At 38.7% G+C, this 26787-nt stretch overlaps 1 protein-coding gene across 1 annotated transcript in view; it reads left to right on the forward strand.

Annotated features, from left to right (window-relative positions):
- Positions 1 to 26787, forward strand: part of arid5b (AT-rich interaction domain 5B) — a 76024-nt gene that overhangs the window by 28523 nt on the left and 20714 nt on the right. Inside the window, exon 4 of the mRNA XM_031308838.2 lies at positions 5521 to 5751. Coding sequence (XP_031164698.1) covers positions 5521 to 5751 — 231 coding nt within the window. The remainder of the gene's footprint in view (positions 1 to 5520; positions 5752 to 26787) is intronic.

Raw genomic sequence — 26787 nt, forward strand, 5'->3', positions numbered from 1 at the left:
GACGACTCTCAATTTTCCTTGTTTGCTTAAACGCATCAAAGAAGAAATGTAATTAATTCTCAGTGATGTATCACTAAATGTATTATTAGCAACCTTTAAGTCTCTGCAAGTTAACTGTGGCTGCCTGGAAACCAGTAAATCAATACAAGCAAATCTAGCAGTAAGGTCTTTGACTTTTTTCTGCTGTACAGTCGTTCTATTTCACATCTTCAAAGATGTGTAAAAACACATCTTTTGATTAAAAGAGGTGCTGGAAGAATTATATTGCTGCCCAGAGTGACAGATGTTTGTATGCTTTTGTCTTCAGAAAATCAACAGATATAACTTTCTTTGAGTTCAGTTACCTTTCATTTGTGCATCCATCTTATTCCCTGGGCCATGATTCATAACAAAGCACAATCCTACAAAGCCACCCCAGTATATACTATATTAATTCACTGTAGTTTCTTCGATGCCACCTCTGGTCAAACACCTGTAGCATGAGCATGTTTCTGTGAATAAAGAAAGAAAGCTTTGCCGTGTAAACCCTCTATGTACTGTAACTGAGGGGATTTTGAAGGTATTTTAGTCCACAAATGAGTTTAGCAGATCGTCCATTTTGTATATATATCAGGGGATGGATAGTAGAAACATACATTTCGGTCCTAACCCGTTGCACAAGCAGTTAAAAAATGTCTGGATTCTTGCTCCCATCATGTAGTTTCTGTGTCTGAAAATATAAAAATTTGGATTCATGCTTGCATTTTAATTTGCATATTACAAAACTGGTTCAGTCATGCTTCTTTAATCTCAGGAATGTTAGTAAGATCAGCCGCATATCCTGTCATCTCAAGACACAGTGAAACTCATTCATGCCTTTGTCACATCCTGGTTACATTATTGTAATGCATTTTTTACTTGAGTAACTCAGTCATCCTTGAAGTGTCTACAGCTTAAACAAAGTTCTGCTGCCAGACTTCTAAATAGGACTATAGACGTCTGCTAATATCCCTCCTGCTTTTGTTTCTTTCAACTATCAGTACATTTTAGAATTGATTTTCAAAATAACATAAGGCCTTGCATGGCAGAGCTCCAACCTACAGTATTTTGGTGTCTTCAACTAGCTGCTACTACTGTGACTCTAACAATATGAAAGTTACCACAAGAAGCAAAAATAACACATAGCAGAACTGATCAATCAAATCAAAAGGAGAACAAACATTTCTATTTATGGCACCATATGCACAAGCTAACTATAATGTGAAATATTTGTCAGTATTTTTAAATTACAGCTAAAAACTAACCTGTATAGTACAGATTGTTCATCTTATTAACCTGTTTTGTATTGTATTGCTCTGATTATTTTCTCATTTTTGTTCAGTCCTTTGTTAACTACTGTTTTAGGAATTTAAGACAATACAAATTAAGGGGGTATTTCAGGAATTTAGTATTGCACTTATACAAAGTTGGGGGACTCACAAGAGACAGATTAAAAAAAAAAAAGAACTGCCCAAATTGAAGCAGTAGAGGCAGAAATATAGTGACTTTTAAACCCTAGCATGAGTCAAGCTCCAAAAACACTGGATCCTACAATTCCCACAATGCAACCCGATAGTGTCTTTCATTAGGGCTCTCTTGGCTCGTAAACCCCCATGTCTTTTATAATCCATACCACATGTGTGCAAGCCCAAGCTGCAGTAACCCTGATGACATCACCATGACATCATCATGGTTATTTTTTCAGACTTTGCACAGTTCCTCTAAAGCCACAGAGGACCTTTTAGTATACTTTATCAGTTTACTGTAAGTTGTATTGTATTGGAATGTATTGAGTGCTGCACCCACTGAGTTGTTATAATAATGTCAGCTGTCCTACAGAGCAGTTATGATCCTGACACTATTGTAGTTTATGAGGTCAGGAGCTTTACAGCGTGTTCTGAAAATAATCTGCCACACCACAGCTGTTTGATCAACACGCGACACTACCACCAGGAGATGACTTACAGACTGAAGAAAAAGAAAATAGAACCTAAGAGAGAGAAACAAATTGCATAATAAGCTCATAGTGTCTTCCAGCTCTCCAGTGATGGAGCCACAGCCCCAACCAATTAGAAAGCCTAGGTAAAGATAAGGACGCCCTTTATTTTGAAAGGTCGGGCTGTGAGAACAAAAGGATTTTTAAAGTGTACATACACTCAATATACATCACACACACTAACACACACACACACACATGCCAACATTCATACTTTCCAACACCTTTGTACAGTTATTAATGCCCTGCGGCTCTCTCTCCAAATTGAATCTAATCAAGTGAAATGCTGTGAGGGTCCTTGGGAGAAAGAGCAGGTCTGACAGTGACCGCTTACAATCAAATCCCTGACATTTGGAAACAAAGCTGGTTTTACCTCTGAGCTGTAATTGCGTACGACAACTGCAATCTTTGATAAATGTGCGTGTCTGCAGTGTGATATGCATGTGCAATATGTGTGTTTATACACCTGTGGGCTTTGTGGCACCTACCTCCGCATATAGACTGTGTGTGTGTGTGTGTGTGTGTGTGTGTGTGTGTGTGTGTGTGTGTGTGTGTGTGTGTGTGTGTGTGTGTGTGTGTGTGTGTGCGTGCGTGCGTGCGTGCGTGCGTGCTGTATGAGTGGTTTTAAGAATTTCTTTAGAAGTGGTTGTCCTACTGGAGTACAGTGGAACTAATTACGCTGATTGTCGGGAATGCAGCTGCTGTAAATATGTTATGAATGGTGTCCTTCCTGCCTTGTTTCTGCTGTACATTTATCAGCCTCCAGATTGATAAAATAACACCAAAGAGGGGGAAATGCATTTTTAAAATAGATCCTGACTGTTTTGTCTTTAGGAAGGCAAGGTGAAAAGCTTGCTAGTTAGCCACCCTTGAAATATTAACTTACCAGCAGAAATTCATGTCCAAGGGCTTTTTAAAAGCAGACGGGACAGTGAATAATTCATGTAGAAATCGTGTTTCAAACTGCCTGACTCTGCTTCATCAACTGTTGAACCGTGTAGTCGGCTTTGTAAGCTAGAAAAATATTGGCACTCTACGTTCAAACAATAGTCTCTGAGAGCAAGTGTGACATTTGACTAAAGCTTTAATGAACAATGCACATGCATAATTTGTCTATGTATTATGATTTGGCCAGTTTCCAGTCATTGTGCAGTACTGTACTGTGTTGTGCTGAGATGTCATTTTATTATCATGTAATCACCATAGTAGAAGATTAGAAACAACACACCCATGGGAGCTTTGGACCAGAGAACTTATCATATTGTATTTGGTCATATAAAGTCACCTCATATTCATTTATCTTATTATAGTAGAGCTCACACTATAAGTCAGTTAATCAATTAGTAAGTTGTATGTGCTTATTCAGCTTCTTAAATGTCAATATATGCAGGTTTTCTAAGTCTTCTTTGGTATTTGTTATTTGGACTGTTCAGACAAAACAAGATGTCTTAAGCTTTGGGTAATAGTTTTGTTACTGTGTGTGGGTGGTACAGTAGGAGATGTTCTGTTATAGTGAGTCAGACTGCATAAGAACTGTCATTTTAATCAGCATTACTAACCTGTAGCCTTAACTGCTAACTCTGTCATTTGCACAACATCCAAGAGACGATACTCTATGCGAGAGTTTTATAGAAGCAAAATAAAGAGGCTACGTTAAATAACATTTATAGTTTGTTGGTTCAGTATTTGTGTTAGAGGCAAGAATTATGCAGGGGAAAATGTCATCAACATATATTGTTAAGGATTTTGATTGCATAGCTTTGTTGGGAAGGGGAGGGGCTGGGGGGTTGGTTTTAGGAAGGGGTAATGATTGAGCACATGATAGTTTTTATTGTAAATTAGGTGTGACTGTGGTTGTAAAATTGTATATTTTGATGTTTTGTATTTTACTTGCTGAGCACCTAGTTTATCATGTCAGGTCCTGTAGTCCTGCTAGGTTTGACTTTAAAGGGACTTTAACATATAATTCTGCTCTCTAATTTCTGACGTCACTAAAGTTTTAAGATTTTCCGGTACTAACTCGTGATATTTTTTATCACAATCAGCATTGTAATGGTATGACTTTATCTTAGCTGCCATCAGGTCAAAATGTGTCCAATACTTTTGTTTATGGCCAAATACCCACAAAACTAATGACACACTACGTTGGTAAGCATGGTACACAATATACCTGCTAAGCATCAGCATGTTGTCATTTTCATTACGAGTATGTGACTAATGACTCGTACTATACATGGTATAATATTACCAGTTTGATTTGTGTATCAGCATATCTTCCTGGCTTGTGTGGCATGTGCCAGCTCAGTCTGTACTTCCTGTCCAGAGGTTTCTTTGACAGTTAGTTGTCTTAGGTGATAATGCATCACTCAAACTTAATGCTGTCATTAGAATATTAATTACACACCCACATCAGAAACAACACACCAAATGTGATGGTAAAGTCTGGCTGTAATGGGAGGTTTCCATACCTGAGTAAAAATATCAACCAACTGTGCCTAATTATTAAAATCAAACTAGAGGCCATAGATCTTAAAGCAAGATGAAAAACTGTAACGTGCACTCACAGTTGTGAGACAGACAGTCTTTGTTTCTCTCTCACACACACATGCATGTACGCAAACACCCATTCACACATACGTAGTCTAAATAGCTCTGAGGATTCTCCTCGAACTTGCTTATTTAAAAAACTTGACAATCAAAATATCAAGCAATTAGAGTTGACATTTGACAATTGTTGACATTCATCTTTCTCATCCTCTTCCTCTTGACATGAATGGGTGTTCTGTCAGTTTGGTGACATGTAAAATTTCAGGGAAATGGTGTGAATGAAACTTGCATCTTAACTATTTAAAGTCACTGTGATACAGCAAAGTTAGAGCCTGTTGCTTCCTGAATGTGTTTTTCCTGAAACACGCAGAGAGATCATTGGGATGGGATATCAGGTGGCAAGAGAGATAAATATATTTTGTATGGGAACTGTTGAAAAATCAGGGTATTGCTTGATAATGGACAAAGCAGCATTTAGCGAAGATATAAGTTGCTTTCCGGGAATGATTCATTAAAATAAAAATAATCTCTCAAAGCAATATGTACATGAAAAGTTTCTGTGTTGTTGGGGTTTTTTTAATCCCATATTTACCTTCTTGAGATTTATATGATACTTACTAAAAGTGACAGTACAATAAACTTTAAGATCTCAAACATTACCTTGCCATTTAAGGCCAATAGTAAGGAGTAAAAGAATCATATTCACAGCACTCTGGCAGCTCATGTGCCAGAATATAATGGTAGCCAAAGAATGATCTATGAGAGGGAATAAAGTAATAAAATCTGAAGAGAAATAGTAGAGTGAATGTGTCATGTAAAATTAAGTGCTGCCATTCTCACTTGGAAAACAAAACATTCTCTATTTCGCTACAAAGATTCCCCTTTTCAATGTCGAATTTAACTATGTATAATCTCTGTGTACCTTCTAACATTGTGTTTGTATTTTGTGTGTTTTTCAGGCCAGGAGGAGGATGGGCGTAAAGTTTTGGTCCTCAGTTACCCCCAGTATTGCCGTTTCCGGTCAGTTTTGGCACGGCTCAGAGAGCAGCCGTCCTCTCTGCTCATAGACCACACGGTGCTAGCGCTGGGCGGCATCGCTGCGTTGGGCGGTAGCACGAGGATCCTGTACTGCCGTGACACCTTTGAACATCCTGCCCTGCTGCAGAACGAGAGCATCTGTGACCAGTTTGGTGAGTTTGCAAGCTGGTGATTTGATTGTAGCTGTTAGATAGTGGCAGTTTATGGCATTTGGAGTGTTGCACATTTAGCCCATAAAACATCAAACTACTCATATCCCGACCTCTGGACGTAAGCATGTGTTTAAAACTCATTCTCAAAGTACGGTTCATCTCAAACTTTTAATTATGTCATTTTGGTTCCCATGACCATTTGTTCAAGTGTAAAAAAAAATGGACAGTGTTTGCGCTTTTTGGGCCAAGCAATTTGACAACAGAAAATGTACTGCAGTCTTTTTAAAATTTGTATTTGTGTAATGGCTGGCTATAACAGTTAAGACTGTCAAAGGGCAAAGAAAAGGGAGTTACTGTAACATTTGGGTTCCAAAGCCAAATACAGTTGCCTTCCTGTGAAAAACATGTATCTCCGAAACAACAGCATTTCATGAGCTGAGAAAAAACAGCTCTGTTTACAGTTTTCTGACAATAATTTTTCAGATAATCCAACGAGTTTTAAAGTGGAAGAGCCCTGGTTTTACACATCAAAGTCTGTTTACAGGTCTTGGGGCGTACTACTACACATGTGGAAAAGGTTGTATACAGCTTTTTATGGCTCCAGAAGGAGCTGTGCAATCTGATAAATTGCCTCAAGAAATGTCACTTGAGTCAGTGTCAGTTGGGGCTGAAGTTAGAAAAAAGTGAGCTTGTTTATCAGACCTCTGCTTGAGGCTAGAAGCTCAGGGCTACATTAGCCACTAGTAGAATAACACACCTGAATCTCCGACCAAACTGTCAGCAGTCGAGTTGCTTTGTGGGTAATGTAGGCGGCAGGTTTCGACAAGGAAGAAGAATGTGTGGAATAAAAAAGATATCTCTGCTCCTGCTGCATCAATTTTGATCCTTTTTTGTCCATTGAGTGTCAATGTTATAGAAGTGCAATGCTAAATCTGCAGCACACTCTTTGAAATTGTGTATTTAGCTAAAGAAGTACATTTTAGGAAGGAACACTTAATCAAAAAAATATTCAAAATCACTCAATTTGAGTTACATGGTTTTCATTGGCCAGCTATGAAACAAGTCAAAACTCAGATGGCTTTTATATTATCTGTCACTTGGCTTGACTTAAATGAAATAAATGTCACACAGACAAAAGAGTGATGAACAAAAATGCCTATATTTTGTTCGTTACTCACTATGAGGATGTCCATGCTACATTTTCCCTAGCTGTAATTTGGATTTGTGTGGAGATCATTAGTTTGTGTGCTGTGGTCTCATTTCACTCATCACTCCTTTGTTTCTTTTAATTTTTCCATTTGTCCTTTTGGTCTTTTTTGGCGAAATTAATTAAATTCCATTTAAACTCAACATGCTTTTGATCAATGCTCTTTTAGTTTAGTTTAGTTAATTTAGACTAAATACAATTGATCATAATTTCCTTTCAATATGTTTTTCATTTAGTCCGTTTGGGGTCTTTCTGTTTACGAACACAAGTGACCGGCATTTAAACACCGTCACCAGTCACACCTATGAAAAGCATTCTGTGGTTCCAGTGAGGAATTTTGAAGTGCTGGAACATGTCTATATGCCATTCACTGTGCTTTCCCTGCCGCTCATGAATCCACACATTTTATTAACCCAGAGCTGGGCTAAAACAAAGAAGTAATGTGATTCATCTCTCTTTATATTTCCTCTGCTCGGTAGCACAGTTGAGCTCAGCAGGCTCTTGTGCAGCATCAATTTGACATTCACAGTAACGGCTCCTCTGGTCAAAAGTCATTGTTTTTCTTTTCCTGTAAATTTGCCAGTAGGTAATTGCATTTTAAGAGAGCAGCAGAGGTGAGACCAGAAGGGAAAATGGTTATAGGCATTGGAAAATAAGTTATGAATAGTAACGCTAACATCCTGTGGCTGCTATTGCTCATTCACTTGGCTCAATAATGCCATTCCTCTATGAGCCACATTTAAGTTAAAGGTTTTTTTTCAGAGCCTAAGGGAGTTCCATTTTTATTTTTATTTTTTTGGACAAAGGCAACCAGATTTCTAATGCTAGTCACATTATGGTTTACTAGGTTTGAGACAGGCTTTTATTTCTGCTTGAATTGCTGCTAGGTGATTTGTTTCAAAACAGCAGAGCTAAGTAATTTCCATCACTCTGCCAATTGAACTAGAGCCTCAAGGGCGTCATACTTATAGGCACAAACACACACATGAATGTTTGCACATATGTGCTTAGAAACATACACAACTGCTGAGCAAGGTTCTCCTGCCATTAAATGAAAAGCAGCTATAAACAACATATTAAATCCACCTTTATTAGGATAAATACCAGCACTGTGGACTTGTAAGAAGTAATACTGTGCAGCTGTGAAATACTGTATTAAAAACTTCAAAATTCATCTGGGGAACAATTTTAGGACTTTCTTCTATGCTTCTTCCGATGCTAATTCTGACCTTTTGGATTCCACCAAATCTGCTGTGGCAGCTCTAATAGCCATCCATCTTGTCTAGGCTAATTCATGAAAGTGTGTCAGGCTACCTCAGGGGGTAGAGAAGATGAGAAAGCTCAGGGAGAAGAAAAAAAACTGCTATTGCAGAATTTCAGCAAGCCTGTTGGTACAGTTTTGTGTGAAATGTAGCCATCAGATGAAAGCCTGCTGGTGAAATCCAGTCTATTTTTAATAGAGTTTTTAGTGTATTTATATTTATAGTGTACGTATAATCATGTACAGATGTATTATATAATCAGCAGCATGTTTTTATTTGAGCATGTGCAGTGTACTCTGACTTATCTGCATTTTTGGAGGTGAGTAATGAAACATCAGCATGCTCCGGCTGCTCCTGTGTGCAAAATGACTTTGATATCTTCAATATTTGCTCTCACTTTACTGGATGATGTAAGGTCGTTCCTGGTATGACAGTGACAGTTGTCGGAGGCTGTGCTTTAATCTATATCTGATCTATATTCATGGTTGTTTTTGTCCACATCGTCACCATGCTTTTGAACCACCTTCAGCAAAACTGCGGTTGTGTCAGATACCAGATCTTAAGTCCTGTGATCCATATTCATGTTCAGCATCGCCTGTCACCCCTGCAGCTGCTGTCCTCACGGGGAATGACACCGTTTTTGTTTATAATTATCATGCATTCTCTGCCAGCGTGGATTGATTATACCCATTCTACTTTGTGTCCCCAATATCATTTCTTGCCAGGAGGACTGTAATATCACCGCAAAATCGCAGAAAAGGAAACCTCGCTGGCACACATATTCTTTAGAGTACTTATTGTGTGCACACTGACGTACTGAATGAAAAACAAGCTCTTACATAAACCTAAGGATAAAGGTCTTGCATACTGTACTGTACTATAATAATATTGGCTCTACTGAGGCCCCTCTGCTGTGAGAAAAAGCCAGAAATAGTTTGAGTGGGCCAGGCCTTTGCAGCGCTGAATGACAGATGACAAAGTTCAAGGTTTTGTTATTAGCTGTCATGGTTCTGTTGAGTATTACTCACATTCATTTGGCATGTGTACTGTACGTGCTACAAAGCAATAACATAAACATTTGTAAGCCTAGCCTAGAGGTGCCGTATGTGATCTACTTAAACAAGTTGTACATCGCGGAGCTTCAGGGCATCTTGACAGCTACCTCATTTGGGCATCTGTTAAGGAAAATATTATGACCAACATTTTTCCCATTTTCTCTTATTCTGAAGTTATTCTCCCAAACTGCTGACCTTCCTCTCCCCTCCCTTCCCCCATTCCTTCAGAAACCTAACACTCCTTATGTGCACATTGCTTAAATCAACAGTATTTTGAAAGTTAGTGAGGCAATCATGTTTGAGGCTAAGCAGTTGAGAGGAGCTTCACCCCCCCCCACACACACCCTCCTTATTTTGCTATTTCTCATTTGTCCTATATTCCCCAGGTCTCTTTCCTTGGCACAGAAACTATATATTTCATGCTCAGCCCAGTGTGTTTTGTTTGAAATATCTCTCACTCAGTGCTGGTTTGATTTTTATTAAAAAGAAACATTTTCAATGCAATCCTTTTTATGTAATCCTCCAGGGTGGGAGGGGTACAACAAAAACAATTCATTGCTTCAATATATTGACATTGTCCAGATGCACTGATCATAAACAGAATTGGACAGTCTATTTTTGTAATGTCGTGCTTTTGCCAGTTTGGTACATCTGTGGCTGCTTTGTGTGTGTGTTTATGAGGGTGTTTCTGCATGTGTTTGACAGAAAAAAAGATTTCCTGTTTGGTCACTCGTCCTCTCGCTGAAACTGATATATACTTTACTGGAGGAGAGAAAATCTGAAAAGCAGTAAACATGCTAAAATCCTAAACCTCTACTTTGAGATAACATCTTTTAAAAACATTCAGTCCTGCTAGCTTGATTGGGTTGGGTCACCAGATGAACATACAGTATGATGTCATTGTTTCCACAACTTGAACCACTTTCTTGCTCGCTCTTTAAACATGAAATCAGATTAGATGTAATATGCATACGCCAATATCGTCCCATGACAGCCCCGTCTGTTAATGTAATAGCCAAACTGCTTCCCAAGTTCATGTTTTCCCATCTCCTCTGCAGATTTGTGTTAACCACCAGCCCATGAATTTTTCATCGTCCATATGTCGATGATATACAGAGGCCATAGAGGAGGAATTTAGAGGACATGGACTCTTTATAATAATAAACAGTTGTATAGTCTATTGTCATGGCTTTACATATCTGTAAAATTATGTTTGTACAAGAACATATTTTTACACTATAGGCTCTTATTCACAGCATGCATTATAACTTAACATGCCATGCTGTGTGACTAGCCTTGACAAACTGTGAACAGGATGTGTCTTATTTATTGCTCTTATATACATGGTATGCACAGGCAGAATTGATGCCGCAGTGCTATTTTAACTAAAAGCACTTTCTTCTACTGGCATCAGCAGCATTAGCATGACTCTTGGGGTTGAATAAGGCACAATCTTCCTGATTATCCCTATTATGTCATCAGCAACACACCAGCTCTACACATTGCTTTGCATTGCTGCTTATCTATTTTTAGCAAACAGTGCACGCAGAGAGATAAATACGCATCTGGCAATAGACGAGAAGCTTTTCAGAAGTCTGGACTTGTTATATACAGTGCAAAGGTTTCTCAGAGAAGCAGCGCCAGTTGAGGATAATTGACTAGTAGAGGAAGAAAGAACACCCAGGTATACTCTTAGTTCAGTTACAGGATCATAACTATTTTTGGCTCCACCACTTTAACAGTTTCAGTTTTATTTCCTCACTAAAAAAAGTCTCTAAATAGCCTCCTGTGAATGTCCAGCTGTCAAACTGTGTTATCGTGTGACTTTGCTGTTTTTAAAGGGTTAGTTCAGAATCATCAAAGTCAACAGCAGTACATTGCTTAGCTTATGTGTCAGGACTCTTTTTGCTTCTCCAAACTGGGGGCGTGCCGACCGCCATACACTGACAACCCCACTTCAAATATCTGAACTATCCCTTTAAGTAGACATACTGCCATTGAATATTTAACATATTTATATTAGAGATTCCCTACCTTTCAGACAGCCATTTTTTTCACTACAGTCTAAAAATCGTTTTGCAGTACCATAAAATGTACTTTATAGAGGTTATCCAACATAGTGAAACATTTAGTCACCTTTTTAGTGTCACACTATCATCACATGTTATTGTAGCTGTGAGTGTTTTGAAACTCTTCCTGTTGCTGCATTTGTAGAAACTCCGACGTCCCAGATTTGAGAGTTGTCTGTCAAACAAGAACTATTCAAATGAAACACGAGTAACCAAATTCACATTATCCTATTTGATGTGTGATTTTCTTTAGGGTACACATTCTTTCAATACATTGTAGATCATGAAGGTTTTCTTTTTGGTGGTAAACTTGGATGTCGGACTGTCCTTGAACGTACCACCATAGAGAGTTTTCAGACTCGCTCCTGCTTGCAACCGTGGTACCACAAGATGTTAACATAGACGAAAAATAATAAAGGTGCTGAAATGTTGACAGTGAAGGATAATACATCAAGTACATTTCATATATCTGTTTGTTGATTTTAAACTAAAATGTAGAAAATGTAGAAAAATCAATCAAAGAATTTAGGATATAAAAGTTATTGGATAGTGAGCGAAGCTCCCTGAAAAGGCACAAAGTAATTAACCACTTTGGCATGATGGTTATACATAATTTGACAGGTCATTATCAGGCTTGAAAATAAAAAGATGGACCAAAATGTGAAGTTTTTTTTTTTTTTCAAAGCAGTTGTGTAATTTAAAACTCTGATAAACTGTGAAGCACGTTATTAATTACTTTACACTTCAGCTAACCAGGCCGGCCTGACCTCATTCATAATGGCGTAGATGATTATTCCATTAATACACTTGTCAAATGTGGAAGAGTCACTGTTGGTGAGCATGGTTTAAATCAAGCGAGAATATGATTTACATGATAAAAAAGATATGGTGGATTTGTAGCTGGATAGGACAACATATTTAAAAAAACATACTTTCCAAAATCCCAGATGTGAGTTGTGATACAGCTCTTGAATTTCCCTAATAAAAAATTACAGAACAGCATGTTGTAACCTGGAGTGAACACGTCTGACTCATCAGCATAACTGGAGATGCTGTCTCTGTCGGTGAGGCTGGTGTAGAAACAGCTCATAGGTTGCTGTATTTTTCACATGTCTGTAGAGGCTTGTTGCAGGTTGTTTCTGAAAGGAGCTTGTGTAATTTAGGTGACGTCAATAATCATTGTTACACTGTACGGCAGCAAAGTAGGGATTAAAAGTGATGATTGTGGTTGATGTTTCCTTCTTTTTTCCCCAACATGACACAGACAACACATACTGAAACATTGTCACTGTTGGCAGCTGCTTTGGAAATGTTTGGAAGTGTTTTAAAGCTACTTTCATGGTAATGAAAACTGAAAATACAAAGAGCAGGAGAGAGCTTGTTGTGTTCTTTAAATTATTTGTAGATTATTGGCATAAACTCCCTAAAATACAATTAATTTGTATATAATCCCCAAAAAATAAACAGAAAGATAAAAGTATCCATTGGCCTATTTTGAAATGGGAATGATGATTATTTGTAATCACCATGGCTTAATGCTGAGTATCTTTTTCAAAATGATAAAGTCCCTATGATTGGGCTCATTGACCGACTCAATCCCATCAAGTGTAACTAGAGCGTGATCTATTAGAATACATATGTTTTATTGATGTATGGGCTTCGTGTTTATCCTGGCATTCATTTATTTATAGGTCGATGCTGTGATTTCTTTTTTTCTCCAGTAATGAATAGGATAAGCCTTGAAGCTTATCCACTGCTCCCTTTCATCTCTCCCTCCCTCTCTCTCTCTCTCTCTCCCCCTCCCTCTCTCTCTCTCTCTCTCTCTCTCTCTCTCTTTTTCTCTATCTCTCTCTCTCTCTCTCTCTCTCTCTCTCTCTCTCTCTCTCTCTCTCTCTCTCTCTCTCTCTCTCTCTCTCTCTCTCTCTCTCTCTCTCTCGAAAAGCTAAATTGAAAAACTGTATTTTTAAAGCCCCGGTCATACTAGTACAAGTTGTTTCTGCAGTCTGTCAGTATCAATGACGTGGAAGCATTTGAAGGTTATCCTGTTTTTAGCATATCCTCCACATTATGTAACTTTGACTATGTTTTACATTTGGCACTCATGGAACAACAGGGTGTGTGTATTTAGGACAGCCCCTCTGCATGTTCTTAACATTTCTTTGCAAAATGATATTTATTTTCCAATGTCCTCTCCTGGAACAATAGCCATTAAGAGCAACTTGCCAACACTTGGGCACATTGACTTGACGTTTTAATTTACCAGATATTTACAGCCTGTACTGTGTTGCAGTGTATTCGTTTATTTTTGTCTTGACAACAAAGCTAAATTATAACAGATTAAGTACACAGAGAGATATTGTGCTTTGTTGGACTTCAGCCAGCACCAGCAACCAAACTCAACAAGAGTTTTTTTCTTCTGCGTGTGTGTGTGTGTGTGTGTGTGTGTGTGTGTGTGTGTGTGTGTGTGTGTCTTGAGCTAAAAACTGGCTGATAATATGACGTTCTCCAGGGTCAGAGGTTATTGCATTCCTCAGTGTCAGTCTGTGGATCTGGGTTAAGCTTAAACCCAGCCAAATCTCGAATGTGATGTGTGTTAATGAGTACTTAACAGGCAACGCTACCATCATGAGGCGATCACGAGGCAGACAGAATGAAAGAAAATTATTTTCTCCCTATAATTACAGCTTATTTTGACTAGAATTAAGTTTGTAAAATTTTTATTGTAAAACATGTGACACTGTGACTGCGTACCATAATTTTCTATTTATTCTGCAAATGGAAAGCTCGAGCCAACAGCCTTTATGAGTGTGCACAGTTGTAAAGTACACACATTCACACCCCCGTCGAAACACACACCCCAATGAATCCGATGAGAATGATTTCATAATACGTCGCAATAATAAACTTCTTTGAACAGTTTAATTGGCTCTTCCTGGAACGGCACCGCTTCGCTTCATTTGATCTGATGAAAGAGTAATGTTGCTTCTCCCCAGGGGGAGCATGTACAACGGCGCACAAATAATGAATTAAGAACACTACCCTTTTTTTTCTCCAAATAACTGCTACAATAAAGCAGCAAAATTCATGCAGCACTTATTCCACTTCCCCCCTAAATTGCCTTCATGTTTACTTACTTATGTATTTAATTTTCAGAGCTTGTTTAAGTGAAAATAAGCCTGATTCCTGGAAGGGCAATGAATTGAGTTCACTTGGAAATGGATTGTCATCTGAAAGCACCATTGTTGTTAGAAACATTTGGAAACATTTCAGAAACCTTCCTCGTGTGATTCTGTGAAATGTCACACTTACTATACACTCTTCTGGAAATATTAGTATTTGAATAGCCTGTATGGCAAGGAGTGACATTTGATTTAAAGTCATCTGGTGTATGTAAAAAATGAATGGAAGTAGTCTATGCAAAAGAGGAAAAAGGAACATGTCAAATTGAAAATGACAAAGTCATGATGGTTTGGGAAAATGTCCTCTTTCCTCGGCTGAGGAATATTAACAGTGACAGTCTGAATGGAGAGTCTGTGTACAGCAACTGTATGGTCCCAGAAATGAGCTCATTACTTGCATATACATTATGTATGTGCACATACACACAGTCATCTATAATGTTATTATGTAAAGAATATTCTATTTACATATCCATCTGCTAATTGTAACCCCTAACATGCCTGATCCTGAAGGCAAGGAAATCGGTGTAAAACCAAAACCATAACCTCAACCGAAATTATCCTTAACTCTATCCCAGAAAAATCTCTTTCCATAGTTTATCTTGGCAGGAAATACACACACACACACACACACACACACACACACACACACACACACACACACACACACACACACACACACATTTTAATAACACTTATAGTGGAAAAATCTAAATGAACGATTTGCACGATATTATAAGTGCTTGATAAAAATATGGGAGTATTTTTAATTTCCTGGTAAACACACACTTGCCGAGACGTGGGCTTGTCTCCATGGCAACGCTAGTCAGAGCGTGCCCGGCCTAGCATTTTGACAGGTTCTTCTGATGATGATTGATAATTACTACTTGACTTGTTGTCCCCGTCTCCACAAACATATGGCAGGAGTTGCCCTCCGCCATATATCTGCCAAAATGTTCCCTTTTCTGATAATAGCTTTTTAATGTTGCGTTTTGGTGTGCATGCATAGCAATCACTCCCCCCATACACACACACTTCCCCCCTCAACCCCACCCCTTTGTAATTACATTTACTGCTCCTCACATAGTTGTTACAGAAAGAGAGAAATAGATAGGAGAAGCAGGAGAGTGGGAGAAAGTCAAAAAATAGGCAGAGGAAGAAGGGGGGATATAATTGATTTCACTTTGAATTGATGTGTTCCTCCCAGTGGTGCTGGATTTAAATTTGACAAATTGTCAGGATTAACACAAAGAAGCAGCATTTCTTACAGTATAGTCACATATTAGAATATAAACACCAGATAATAGCGCCGGTGTGGTGGGCTGTAGTTTAAAATGGCAAGCGAGACACTTTATTCCATATCCATGCACGCAGTATTATTATTATGCGGTGTGTTTGCATGCATAACGCTTATATTTAGATGCAATTGGAGGCAATCTTGTTATATTCACAGAGGCCATATAGGAGGACATCAATCTATAAACATGATTTATCTACTGCGCACTATCTACTCAGGCATTAGCATAGACTCTCTATTGTGGATCCTATTACCTGACTGTATGCTGAAACCTCAGACTAAAACTTCAGACCTGACCAGCATTTTAAACCTCAACCAAACTCAAATTAAAGATTGAAGTGAAATAGTATTCCCCGTAAGAAAGTGACTCCTGTTTTTCTTATTACTAAAACATACAGTATAGGTGCTTCTCAGAATGAATACATTTACATTCATTTTATTTCTTTTCACCTAAACAGTATATTGGCCTCAGTGACCTCCGCTTCCAGGAACAGGAACGCTATCAGCAACACTCTCACTCATTATTTCTCGGCTTCCGCGGGCTGAATCTAATGAACGTATTAGCCCCAAGTACCTAATTTTACATGTCTGTAGTTCCAGATGGGCAGGACAACTAGTTCACCTATATCCCACTGGTTCATATAATGTATGGCGCACCTGCAACTGCAAAAGCGCGTCGCTCTGTGGAAACCAAAGTAATTTCTAATACTGTGTGATTGAGGTCTGCCACAGGCTAAGGCAACAGACAGGCTCTGTGAAGGAGATAATTATGCATGCACACACAGCTGTCAGTCAGCCAGCTAAGGGGAATCGTCTTTGAGGAAAATAAAAACAGATTGTAGCCGATATAATGCAGTATTTGTATAGGAAATGACGGGTTTGGGAAATAGAGTGGAACGGGATGTCAGAGCTGTTGCAACAAGGAGAGGAGATCTGGTGATAATCTCCCCCAAACCAGAAAATTTCACATGGATTCCTGTCTCAATATATTTATACATTCATACTGAACACATGGGTGTCCACAATGTAAGTTTTATTAAAGTATCTTTTTTCACTTGCCACTATCTGGTGCTATCTAACCATGCAGATAGTTTGGGTTTCATTTGTTTAGAAGTTTCTGTCTCCCGCCCAAAACAATGGAGATCAATGTATTTTAGTTTGTTGTGCTCACAGCCTTGAAAATGACATGCATCTCTTTTCAGAAGCAGTGTCCTTTTTACTCTGAATAATCCATAGATCATTGGGGGGGGTAATTTCTCTGGAAGAACATATGTTCCAATGATTTGGACATATGTTTGTTTGTTTAAAGCTGCGCTAATCAATATTTTCATATTGACAGTAGATCAAATGACTATGTGTAATGTGGAAGGAATCGCATGTAGTGACAATCTCACAGAGAATGTTCACCTGACTACGGTTCTTCTCAGCATTTTAGTGTCTTTCAGCTCATTGTTTTGGTTTTACTTGGCTCAACTTTAGTTTTTTGTTTCATTCTTACCGTTCTCATCAACCTCGTTTCAAGCAGCAGCTGTTTTCCTCTTGTTGTTTACCTGTTAAGCACCAAACAACAGACAGACACATTTAGCTGGAAGATGGTGAACATGTTGGAGCATTTAGCAGCTATATATATACCCAGATATTTCCCTCAGCAGTAGACTAAAACAGAGCAAAGGGTAGAGTGAATATTTGATTAACACAACAACAAGTATGACTCAAAATGAATCTTGCTCTGTGTCTGCTGTGCGTGTTGTTTACTAACTTACCCATAACAGTTTTATAAGGTGATTATATAGTAATGTCAGTGTTGTGTTTTCAGCTTGTTCCTCTCAAAAGAAAATCAATTAGTGCGGTTTTAAATGTAATTTTTGATTCACCCGCATTTTATTGAGGTGGAGAAATCTCAAAGACTTTTCAGATATCTCAGCAAATTAGGTTATGAGATATGTAAAGTGAACAAAAACACCAATATTGTCTAAGTGAGAAAAAGTCTTTTCAAATTTAGGTGGACTTGACCTTTAAATGAGAGGTTGAGGCAGAGTGAATCAAGGTGCTGTTTGGAAAGACCTGTTTACAAGAAGCTGTTGAGGACTTGTGGATGACTCAGCTGCACCTCGGGGGACTGTTGTTAGAGCTCTTTTAGTAACAAGACGGACTAATCCCTGCCTTTCACTGAGGCGCATGCTCTAATAGCCTTGTATTACAGTGTTTTCTGTGTGTGTTGGTAGTCAGGACAAGAGTTCCTGACACAGGTTCACTCTCTCCAAACACACAACTCTTCACTGACTCTGAACACCGGTGAAACATTTAAATTGTCGCTCTCGCTGCTTGGTGGTGTTTAATGCTTTTTTCCTCTCTCTCTTTCTCTCTCTCTCTCTCTCTCTCTCTCTCTCTCTCTCTCTCGCTCTCTCGCTCTCTCTCTCTCTCTCCGTGATTCTGTTACTGCTCTTTCTTCTTCCCTCCCTCTGTTATATTGGAAGGTGAGGTTGTTTTTGTGTAATAACAGTAACTAGTATCCATTGTCATGCCTACGAAGGAGTCAAATGCATTCCTCATTAAATTCAAAATAGCAAAAAAACAGCAGTACAAAAATATCTTCTCATGTTGCAGTTGCATTCACGGGCAAAAACAGGCAAGAATATAACACCAGTGATGAAAATATTTCAGTGTTATTGATGTTAAACCGGCCCCTGAGGTTGACCTAATATGTAACACTGCACTCTTACATTCAGCTGTGAAATGTTTTACAGTTTATTAATGATGATCTCCCTCTGTATAATTATGACAAATTAATTAACACTTGTATCATCTAACAACCTATGGAGATTTTGATGATTAATAAAAACAGTGTACTCTGTCCACCCACACGCTCTGTCTCACTCTGTGGGCGCATTGTGTAATTTTTGATGATTGCAATGATAGAGATGCTTGTATTACTGTTCATTAAAAAATGTGCGTGGAAACGTGCCTTGAGCGCAGGAACAGAGGGATAACTGCTGTCACATGTGACAAAAATTATGAGCACGTCAGAAATGCCTGGTATTAATATGTGAAATGCTACGGTGACTTCAGTCAGCAACAAAATGATAGCGAGGGGGGAGTGCTTAAGGCTCACTAATCTGTGGTTGTTCAAGCAGAAAAAAAGATTTTTTTGAAAGGATTTTACATTTATGTTTACTAGCTTCTGCCCTGCCTTTGTTGACACATTAATGCATTTCTTGGCACATTACCACCACCTTTAGTCAGTCACCCACGTGCATCCTAGTGTGTGTGCATGAGACAAACAAAATGGGGAAAGACTCATGTAAAGACAGCTCCCCAGCTCAAAATCTCCTCTGGGAACCCTGTAACCTGCAGTATAGCAAATAACAATAATGCCATTTGTCCTTTGGAATGTGACCTGAAAATGTTTGTATTATTAATGCAAAAACCTGAAAATCTGAAGTGATTCGGGAACTTCAACTCCTAGATCGGGGCAGGCTTGTGTCTGAGTCTGACCAAAAGTAAACAGAAATTAGCCACCATGATCAGCTATTTTTTTCTAAATGCCAAGGGATCTTAGAAAAGCCTAAAAATCTAGACGTACCCTAGCGGCAGCAAATGTAATTTGCAACCAGGGTTAGTCTAGCAACTCTCACCAAATTCTGGTCAGGCCAATCACATCGTGTATAGAGTCGATGGGCGGGCTTAACATAAGGACGGCAGAGTTGCGACGGTTCCGCGTGAATTCCCTGCTACTTGAAAACAAAGAAGATGACTGCTGCTGCTGGCGATCAGCGGTCTTTCAAATCGGCTTTGGTCGTGACTCTGGAAGACTTGGAGTTAAGCACTGAAGTCATTCTTAAAAAAGGAAGATGTCTTCGGAGTTTTGCCGACCAGATACGGCAAAAGTTTAATCTATCAACTAGCGTCGCTGTGGTTGATTGTAGCGCTATCCTATTGCGTGCAGAGGGAGTTTGAAAGACAACCGTTTATCCCGCCCCTTGGATTGAGCCCTGCCAATGGTGAGTTCCCAGACCCAACATCTTGATGTGGGTCTGGCTTGTCAGGCTAAATGTTTATGGGGGGAAAACTCTGATTTATGTCAAATTCAAAGTTATTTAAAAAGCTTTAAAAGTTTTTGATGCTTGACCCAATATTTGTTGTTTTACTGAAATTGTGTTTCCCATTGTCAGAACGGCCACAAGTATGATTAAAAAAATACCATAATTTCCCTTTAATATTGCTAGGACTGTGTGGTAATAATTAAAGCCAACATAGATAAATGCTTCACCCATATGGATAGCTGGACAGTAAAAGGAGACAAAGATTATGATGTTAAATACCCAGTGGAAATTACTATTAATATTATTACTTTTGTATCCTAAATTAGATCGAAAGGCAAATCTCCCTTATTTAAAATTCTAGACAGTAGAAGTAGGGTAATTATATGTACAGTAGAATATGTGCTGGGTACAGGTATGTGCTCAGGCATTAAATATTCCATTCTGCATCTTGTTTTTGATGTTTTGAGTAACTTGTAACATGTTTCATAAACCTAGTCTATCAAGAGAACACCAGACAAGATATTTACTTTGAAATGAACTTGAGAAAGATACATTAGCTCAGACATGTTTCTTGAGCGAATAGAAACAGAAACTTCATTTCCAGTCGCTTCCTCAAACTGGGGTCAGAAACATGCCGTCCTTGAGCAGAAACACTCAATATCACTCCAACCTCTGAGGTCTTTGATGTATACGGAAGTCTAGCCGTCGCCTGTCACTGTTGGCTTAGGATTTTGCTCATTGCTGCTTTTTTTTTATATTCTCTCTGGTAATGTTGACTTGTTGCTTTGGAGCCTCCCTTGTCACATCCCTGTGCCTTCAGTGGAGTTAAAACGTTCCACCAAAGTGTAATATCACTTCACTGATCGCATTATTCAATGCACCGCTGCTCCACAGATTAAAGTCTGTGTTCCAAGAATGAATCAGAGGCTGTTTTGTGTGATTATTTGTCAGGTTTTATTCATTATTTGGTAGGTTTTAATTACTTTGGTTTATCTTTTTGCACTCTGACAGGTGCTATTATTGTTCCTTATGTTTCATATTCCATTCAATTTTATTTTATTCTGTTACATCTAATTTGAGTTACAAAACTCTACTTCTGTTTTCCATCTAAAAAGTTCCCTTTGTCAGCTGCATTATTGCTTCATTATCATGATCTTTTTTTTTGCATACATGAAAATGCATCTGCTCAGTGCTTATGGAGTTTAAATTCTGTCTGTGATGGTTCCTTATGTTTTATGACCGGCTGTAAATTTCCAAGGCACCACTGTAACCCTATATGCCAGACATTCTTTGTCTGTGCGTGGTTGTTTTCACAGGTACAGTTTCATTAACAAATCCAACCCAGGGGAGGATTCCTTCTCAACTGTGCGGATACATATCTGTCCTGAAGCTGGGGTCATTGTGGTCTGCACTCCTCAAATGTTTTACAGACAACTTTACGCTTTTTGATCAAAAATCCTTTACATCCTCTGCTCCTTCACCATGTAACTCATTAAGGAGTGACTTCAAATTGATTGAGTGGATCTCTCTCTGAGAACTCACATTGATTATAACAGAGCTGAAATGTAACTCTACTCGCCAATGTCTCTGCTTAATTGGCTTATATGGTTACTATATATGTGGTCTAAAGATCTGGTTTGTGTTTCAACATTTATTAATAGGAGGTTTTGTCTTTTTATTTTATATTTATATGCTGTCCTGTTGGCCTTGTTATAAAGATTTGTAATCTCAGTGAGACATTAGTAATATAAAGGGGAATTATAATTAAAAAATGTATTGTATTGTTTTGTATTCTGTTCTGTCCTGTGGTACATACTGTACTGCACAATCAAGGCCATGTATTGCAACGTGAATGTTACCTTTGGCAGCGAGCTGTGCTGATAATTGCTGAGTGGGTGTCAGGCCTTTAGTGAATTTGCAACCCAGTGAGACGACAAAATATGTCAAAACATGTTTTTCACCAACCACTACTTGTTCTAGTCATGCCTCACTCATCATCCTCCTCCTTCACCTCTTTGTTTAAACTTGGACCTCATTATAGTGAGATGAAGTTGAAGTCAAACTTCAGAATTAAAAGTTTTGTTTAGTGAAAGTGCAGATTGGTAGATTCTTCTTCAATCAGTCAGTTACAGTTTATCTGCATGAGAGATGAAAACTATTTTATGTAACTATTTCCTATTTTATTTGCACATAATTGACTAAATGGTATTTATTGAGCTAAGCAGGTTATTCATCAGTATCATTTACTTTTACACTTTAGTATTTCTGAACAACTTATATAAGACATTTATTTCAGCCTGACCTTTATGAATGACCAACATTCATAACAGCCTCATTGCCATTTTCATAATATGATTACTTAGAAGATTGCAAAGAAGATTGGTAAATAACAGTCCCTGCATTCCTGGTTTCTACAGTTTAACAAGTCTACAGCCATGCTAGCAGCTCTGTGAGGCTGCACGTAGGCATAGTTTTTAAACTAAATGCTAGCATCAGCATGCTAACATGCTCACAATGACAATGCTAATATAGTGATATTAAGTTGGTATGATGTTTACCATGTCAACTATCATAGTTTAGCATGTTAGCATGCTTACATTTGCTAGACAAAAGTGTCAGGAGTTAGTATACCTGCAAAACTATTTATTTAAGTTATTTGGTCATAAACCAAATTTTTAGGCAAATTAAAGCTTTTGTGCTTAACTTTTTGATATTAATGAACGTCTGTTACATTCAAGCCATTGCCAAATGAGTTGCTACAAAGCTAATTAAGACTATCAGCTCCACAAAACTCTCTCTGTATTTCTCAGTATGGCTATGTTCAGAAGATTGTGTCGTCCAGCGACTTTCACGCGCAGAAACTCGAGTGAAGATAATTACCTCTTCTGAAGAGTCCATCATGTTTTTTTAATCCTCCGTGTCCTCCTTGGCTACTAGCAACTGCGTGAAGGAGGGGTGGGGGCTGTGCGCGATCACCGAAGGCTTGTATCACATGGACGCGCCGACAGTGTTGTTGTCTTTACTTAGAATTCCTCATGGGGGCGACAGGATAATGGTGCAGTGGTAGTCAGGGGATCACCAAATTACATTCATCCTGAGAGAAACATGAATGTCTGAACCAAACTTCACTCATTCACTCAAAACTATAAATGAACATGGTGGGACTAGCGGAAAAGTCAGGGTATTACCAAAGTTATTACGATACATCGTCTGGAAACATGAATCTACAGTACAGTCTATTCAATAGATGTTGAGATATTTCAGTTTGGACCAAAGTGGTGGACTGACCAACTGACCAAAATTGACATTTCTTGACCTATGTGCTATTGTGGCTGAAAAATAAGTAACCACTGCACTTATCTGTAGTTGTGACTGATTATTATTCTAAACTGTCAAATGAAAGGATTAGTTGGCTGCTTATCTACAAAAGTCCTTCAAAGAATTTTCTTCAGTTGGCCAATCAAATACAAAGGAATATGCACCATCAGAGCGATAATCTGTCCATCTGATTTAAAGAGGATTTTTTGTTTTCATTAAGTGAACACACATGTAGATATTGAGCTTTTTTCCAGTCAATTTTGTGAGTATTATCGACCGAGACATCCATCAGTTGAATTCTCTAGTTGGCTTGATATGTCTCTTAATTCCCAGCAGCCTCTCAATCAATCTGTCCATTTTGTTGTAGTTCCCTGTGGCTCTACTCTATTGGTGCATAGAACCGTTAGAACCCTTCCTGAGCTGTCTCTAATGAGTTTTCATTATCATTGACATCAACTGAATGACAGTGAAACAGAGGTATTAGGGCTGTATTTAATTGAATCTGAGAGGGGAGAAATTATTAGACAAAGCCGCATTGTAAAGCTCTTAAGAGCTGAGAGCGTTCGGCTGCATCCGGTAATCAAGTTGTCGGGCTGTGCATCTCGCTGCTGAAGTTGCCATGATTTCCAAGGCTCGGGGGTTGTGCTCTGTGAGACATGATGGATTCACACCCCTGGGAATACCAAAACCCCAAAAATCTGGATTCAGTGCATTCCTAACACACACACACACACACACACACACACACACACACACATACGTGTGTGTGTGTGTGTGTGTGTGTGTGTGTGTGTGTGTGTGTGTGTGTCGCTGGACGACACAATACGTGTGTGTGTGTGTGTGTGTGTGTGTGTGTGTGTGTGTGTGTGTGTGTGTGTGTGTTAGGAATGCACTGAATCCAGATTTTTGGGGTTTGGCCGAATACCGAATCCACTGGTTAAGATTCGAGTCCGAAACCAAATACTGAATCCTACTCCCATCCTCAGTCCATTAACACAGTAAACACATTAATGAAGTAAACAACGTCCACAGCAGTGTATTTTTCATTTTATTTTATTTTAACTGTAAAAGAAAAAAGAATAGGCAACAGTATGCCAGGAAGACAAGTGGGAAAAACTATTTTGACAATTACCATGTTTACCCTATCTCAAGATCCAATCAATATCCAAAATATTAGCCTTTTAGATTTATAATCCCATAAAGTAGGCTACCCCCACTGTTTGTTCAGTGTAGGGCTTGCAAAGCTGGTAATGGTTGTCTGGTTAACACAAGTTTTTAGCTGACTGTCCTTCCTTTTCCGTAACTGAAGTTGCTGTATTTTGGCTGCTGTCTGTAGATTCCTTCATGCACAACTCGTATTCTTTCGGATGTTTCATACGCAAATCTTTTAACAGCAGCGATGTTGTGTATTGTTTAGGGTCCTTGCCACCACGAGACAAATCGGCATTGCAAATTGAACATGTAGCTCGACTTGAATCACCTTCTTTCGACCGAAAGTACTGCCAAACAACACTTTTTCTTTCCTCACGAGTTCCATTTTGACTTTCTCACAGCCTACTGCATTGAACGGTCCACCTACGTAAACACCTTACCACAATCAACGGCGGCATCGTTACGTCGACCAGCGTAGCGCATGTAGTGCAAGCGTAGGGTTTGGTTCGGTGGAAAAACATTCTAAGGTTCGGCAGAAACCGAACGCCGTCAAATAGCCCAATATTCAGCCGAAGCCGAAGCCGAATCCTGGATTCGGTGCATCCCAGGTGTGTGTGTACCTGCCTTCTTGGGTTTATAAAGGACCAGGAAAGAGTATTGTGGTTACTCCAAGGCTTGTCTCAAGACTTGCCTCGAAATCATGTCAACAACCCAGATAAGCCACAGACCGACAAATAAGTAACTCGATAGGAAAAAGGAACTTGGCAGCTTGGTCAGCAGCCATTTTTGGGGTATGACCATAGTGTCCATTTTTGGCTCGTTGAGGGAAGAATCATGTTTACTTAAATGGTCTCTTTCTTCTCTAGCACATTGAAAGAAACACTTAATGCCCACAGAGTGGTAAAAATATCACATCTCCCAGGATGCTGTAAAATCATTACCTTGTGATGTCGGCTTTGTTTTTTTACAGACTATAAATGTCTGTTTTTCCATTCTAGGAAATCAATCTGCGCAGAGTCAGTCCATGTTTGATTTTCTTTGTTATTCCAAAGCTGATGACTCGTCCCTTATGCAACTCTGCCACGAGGAGAGCAGATCAGCAGTTCTGCACAACTTCTGCAGCACAGAAAGATTGCCTGTGCCTTTTTGTGTATGTTTACAAAAATACATGAATGCACCATTTGAACACACTTTACAGTAATATCTGCTTGGGTTGTTTAACTGCGTTCAGTTTGTCCTTCATCGATAAGTCAATGAATTTAAACCCTCTTGCTGTCATGTCACCGTGTATTATGCAGCAGTGCTTTGCTGTAATTGCACCATTTTCTTAGGCAGCAGTATTTGACCTGATGAAAAATGTAAACAGACAAGCAGGTTATGTAACTCAGAGTAGGGTGTTGGGGGTTTAGTGATTGGACTACAAACAGAACCGCACTAAAAGAGTGTGACCTCACTCAGACCTATGCAACGTTTGTTTGAACTGATGTCACATGTTGAAAAATAAATCTACAAGTCAAACCTGCAAGCATTAGTCATCCGTCACATAATGTTTGTGTGTTATGTATGATTGCAAATGTGTTTTTGAATGCAGTGTATATGTCTGGCATGTAGTCATCAGTTACTTTTCTTAAGTTGAAAAGCACATTTATTGTAATGTGGCATCTATTTATGGTTTATGTTTTGTTTAATTACATATGGATTTCTTTACAGAGGCCCAAGCATTACAAATTAGCTAGAAATGCTGTGATATGTGGCATTAGTATATTCAGTGAATATTTTGTGCTTATGTACAGTATCTGTCCCTTTAGAAATAAAATAAATAAATAATAGGGTTTATGTACTATAATTTCTCAGCATTAATGAGTGGAAGAATAAAGGAGGCAGAGTGAATGTGAAAACATTGACGGAAGAAACACACCCAGTGCTTTCCAAGCAAAGATTACAGTGTTGAAAACTTTTTTTTTTTAGTGCCAAAGGGATGACAAATGCACAACAAATGCCCTTGGAATTTTCCCTGCGCTGTTTCTCCACAGCGTAGCAGTTGTGAAAATAACAACATGAAGTGGTAGGTTGCTGAGTCGTGATCATTTTACCCTTTTTAATGACTGCCTGTAAGTTTTATTCAGCTCCAGTGTTATTGTAACATTTTCATGATGGGAATTTGATCCGATTGAAAATAATCGCAGTCCTTTTGGCAGAGAACAACCTTGGATGTGATTTAATTGTCATTGCAGATGGAATGAAAGAATGTTGACGCTGTGAAAATACGTGACTGAACTTGGATTATTTGAAGTTTCTCTCTCCTTCTTTCTCTTTGTCCCTCTGTTGAGCTTATCTCTGTTTGTGTTGCTGCATGGAGGCAAGGCACTCTGCCAAGAAGTTACATTACAGTCGCGGGTTGACATAAACGTGGGTGTACAAAGGACTTGGAGGGCTTAAATACTTTATTGTGTA

The sequence above is a fragment of the Sander lucioperca genome, chromosome 15, assembly GCF_008315115.2.
Source record: "Sander lucioperca isolate FBNREF2018 chromosome 15, SLUC_FBN_1.2, whole genome shotgun sequence".
In the NCBI taxonomy this organism is placed as follows: Eukaryota; Metazoa; Chordata; class Actinopteri; order Perciformes; family Percidae; genus Sander; species Sander lucioperca.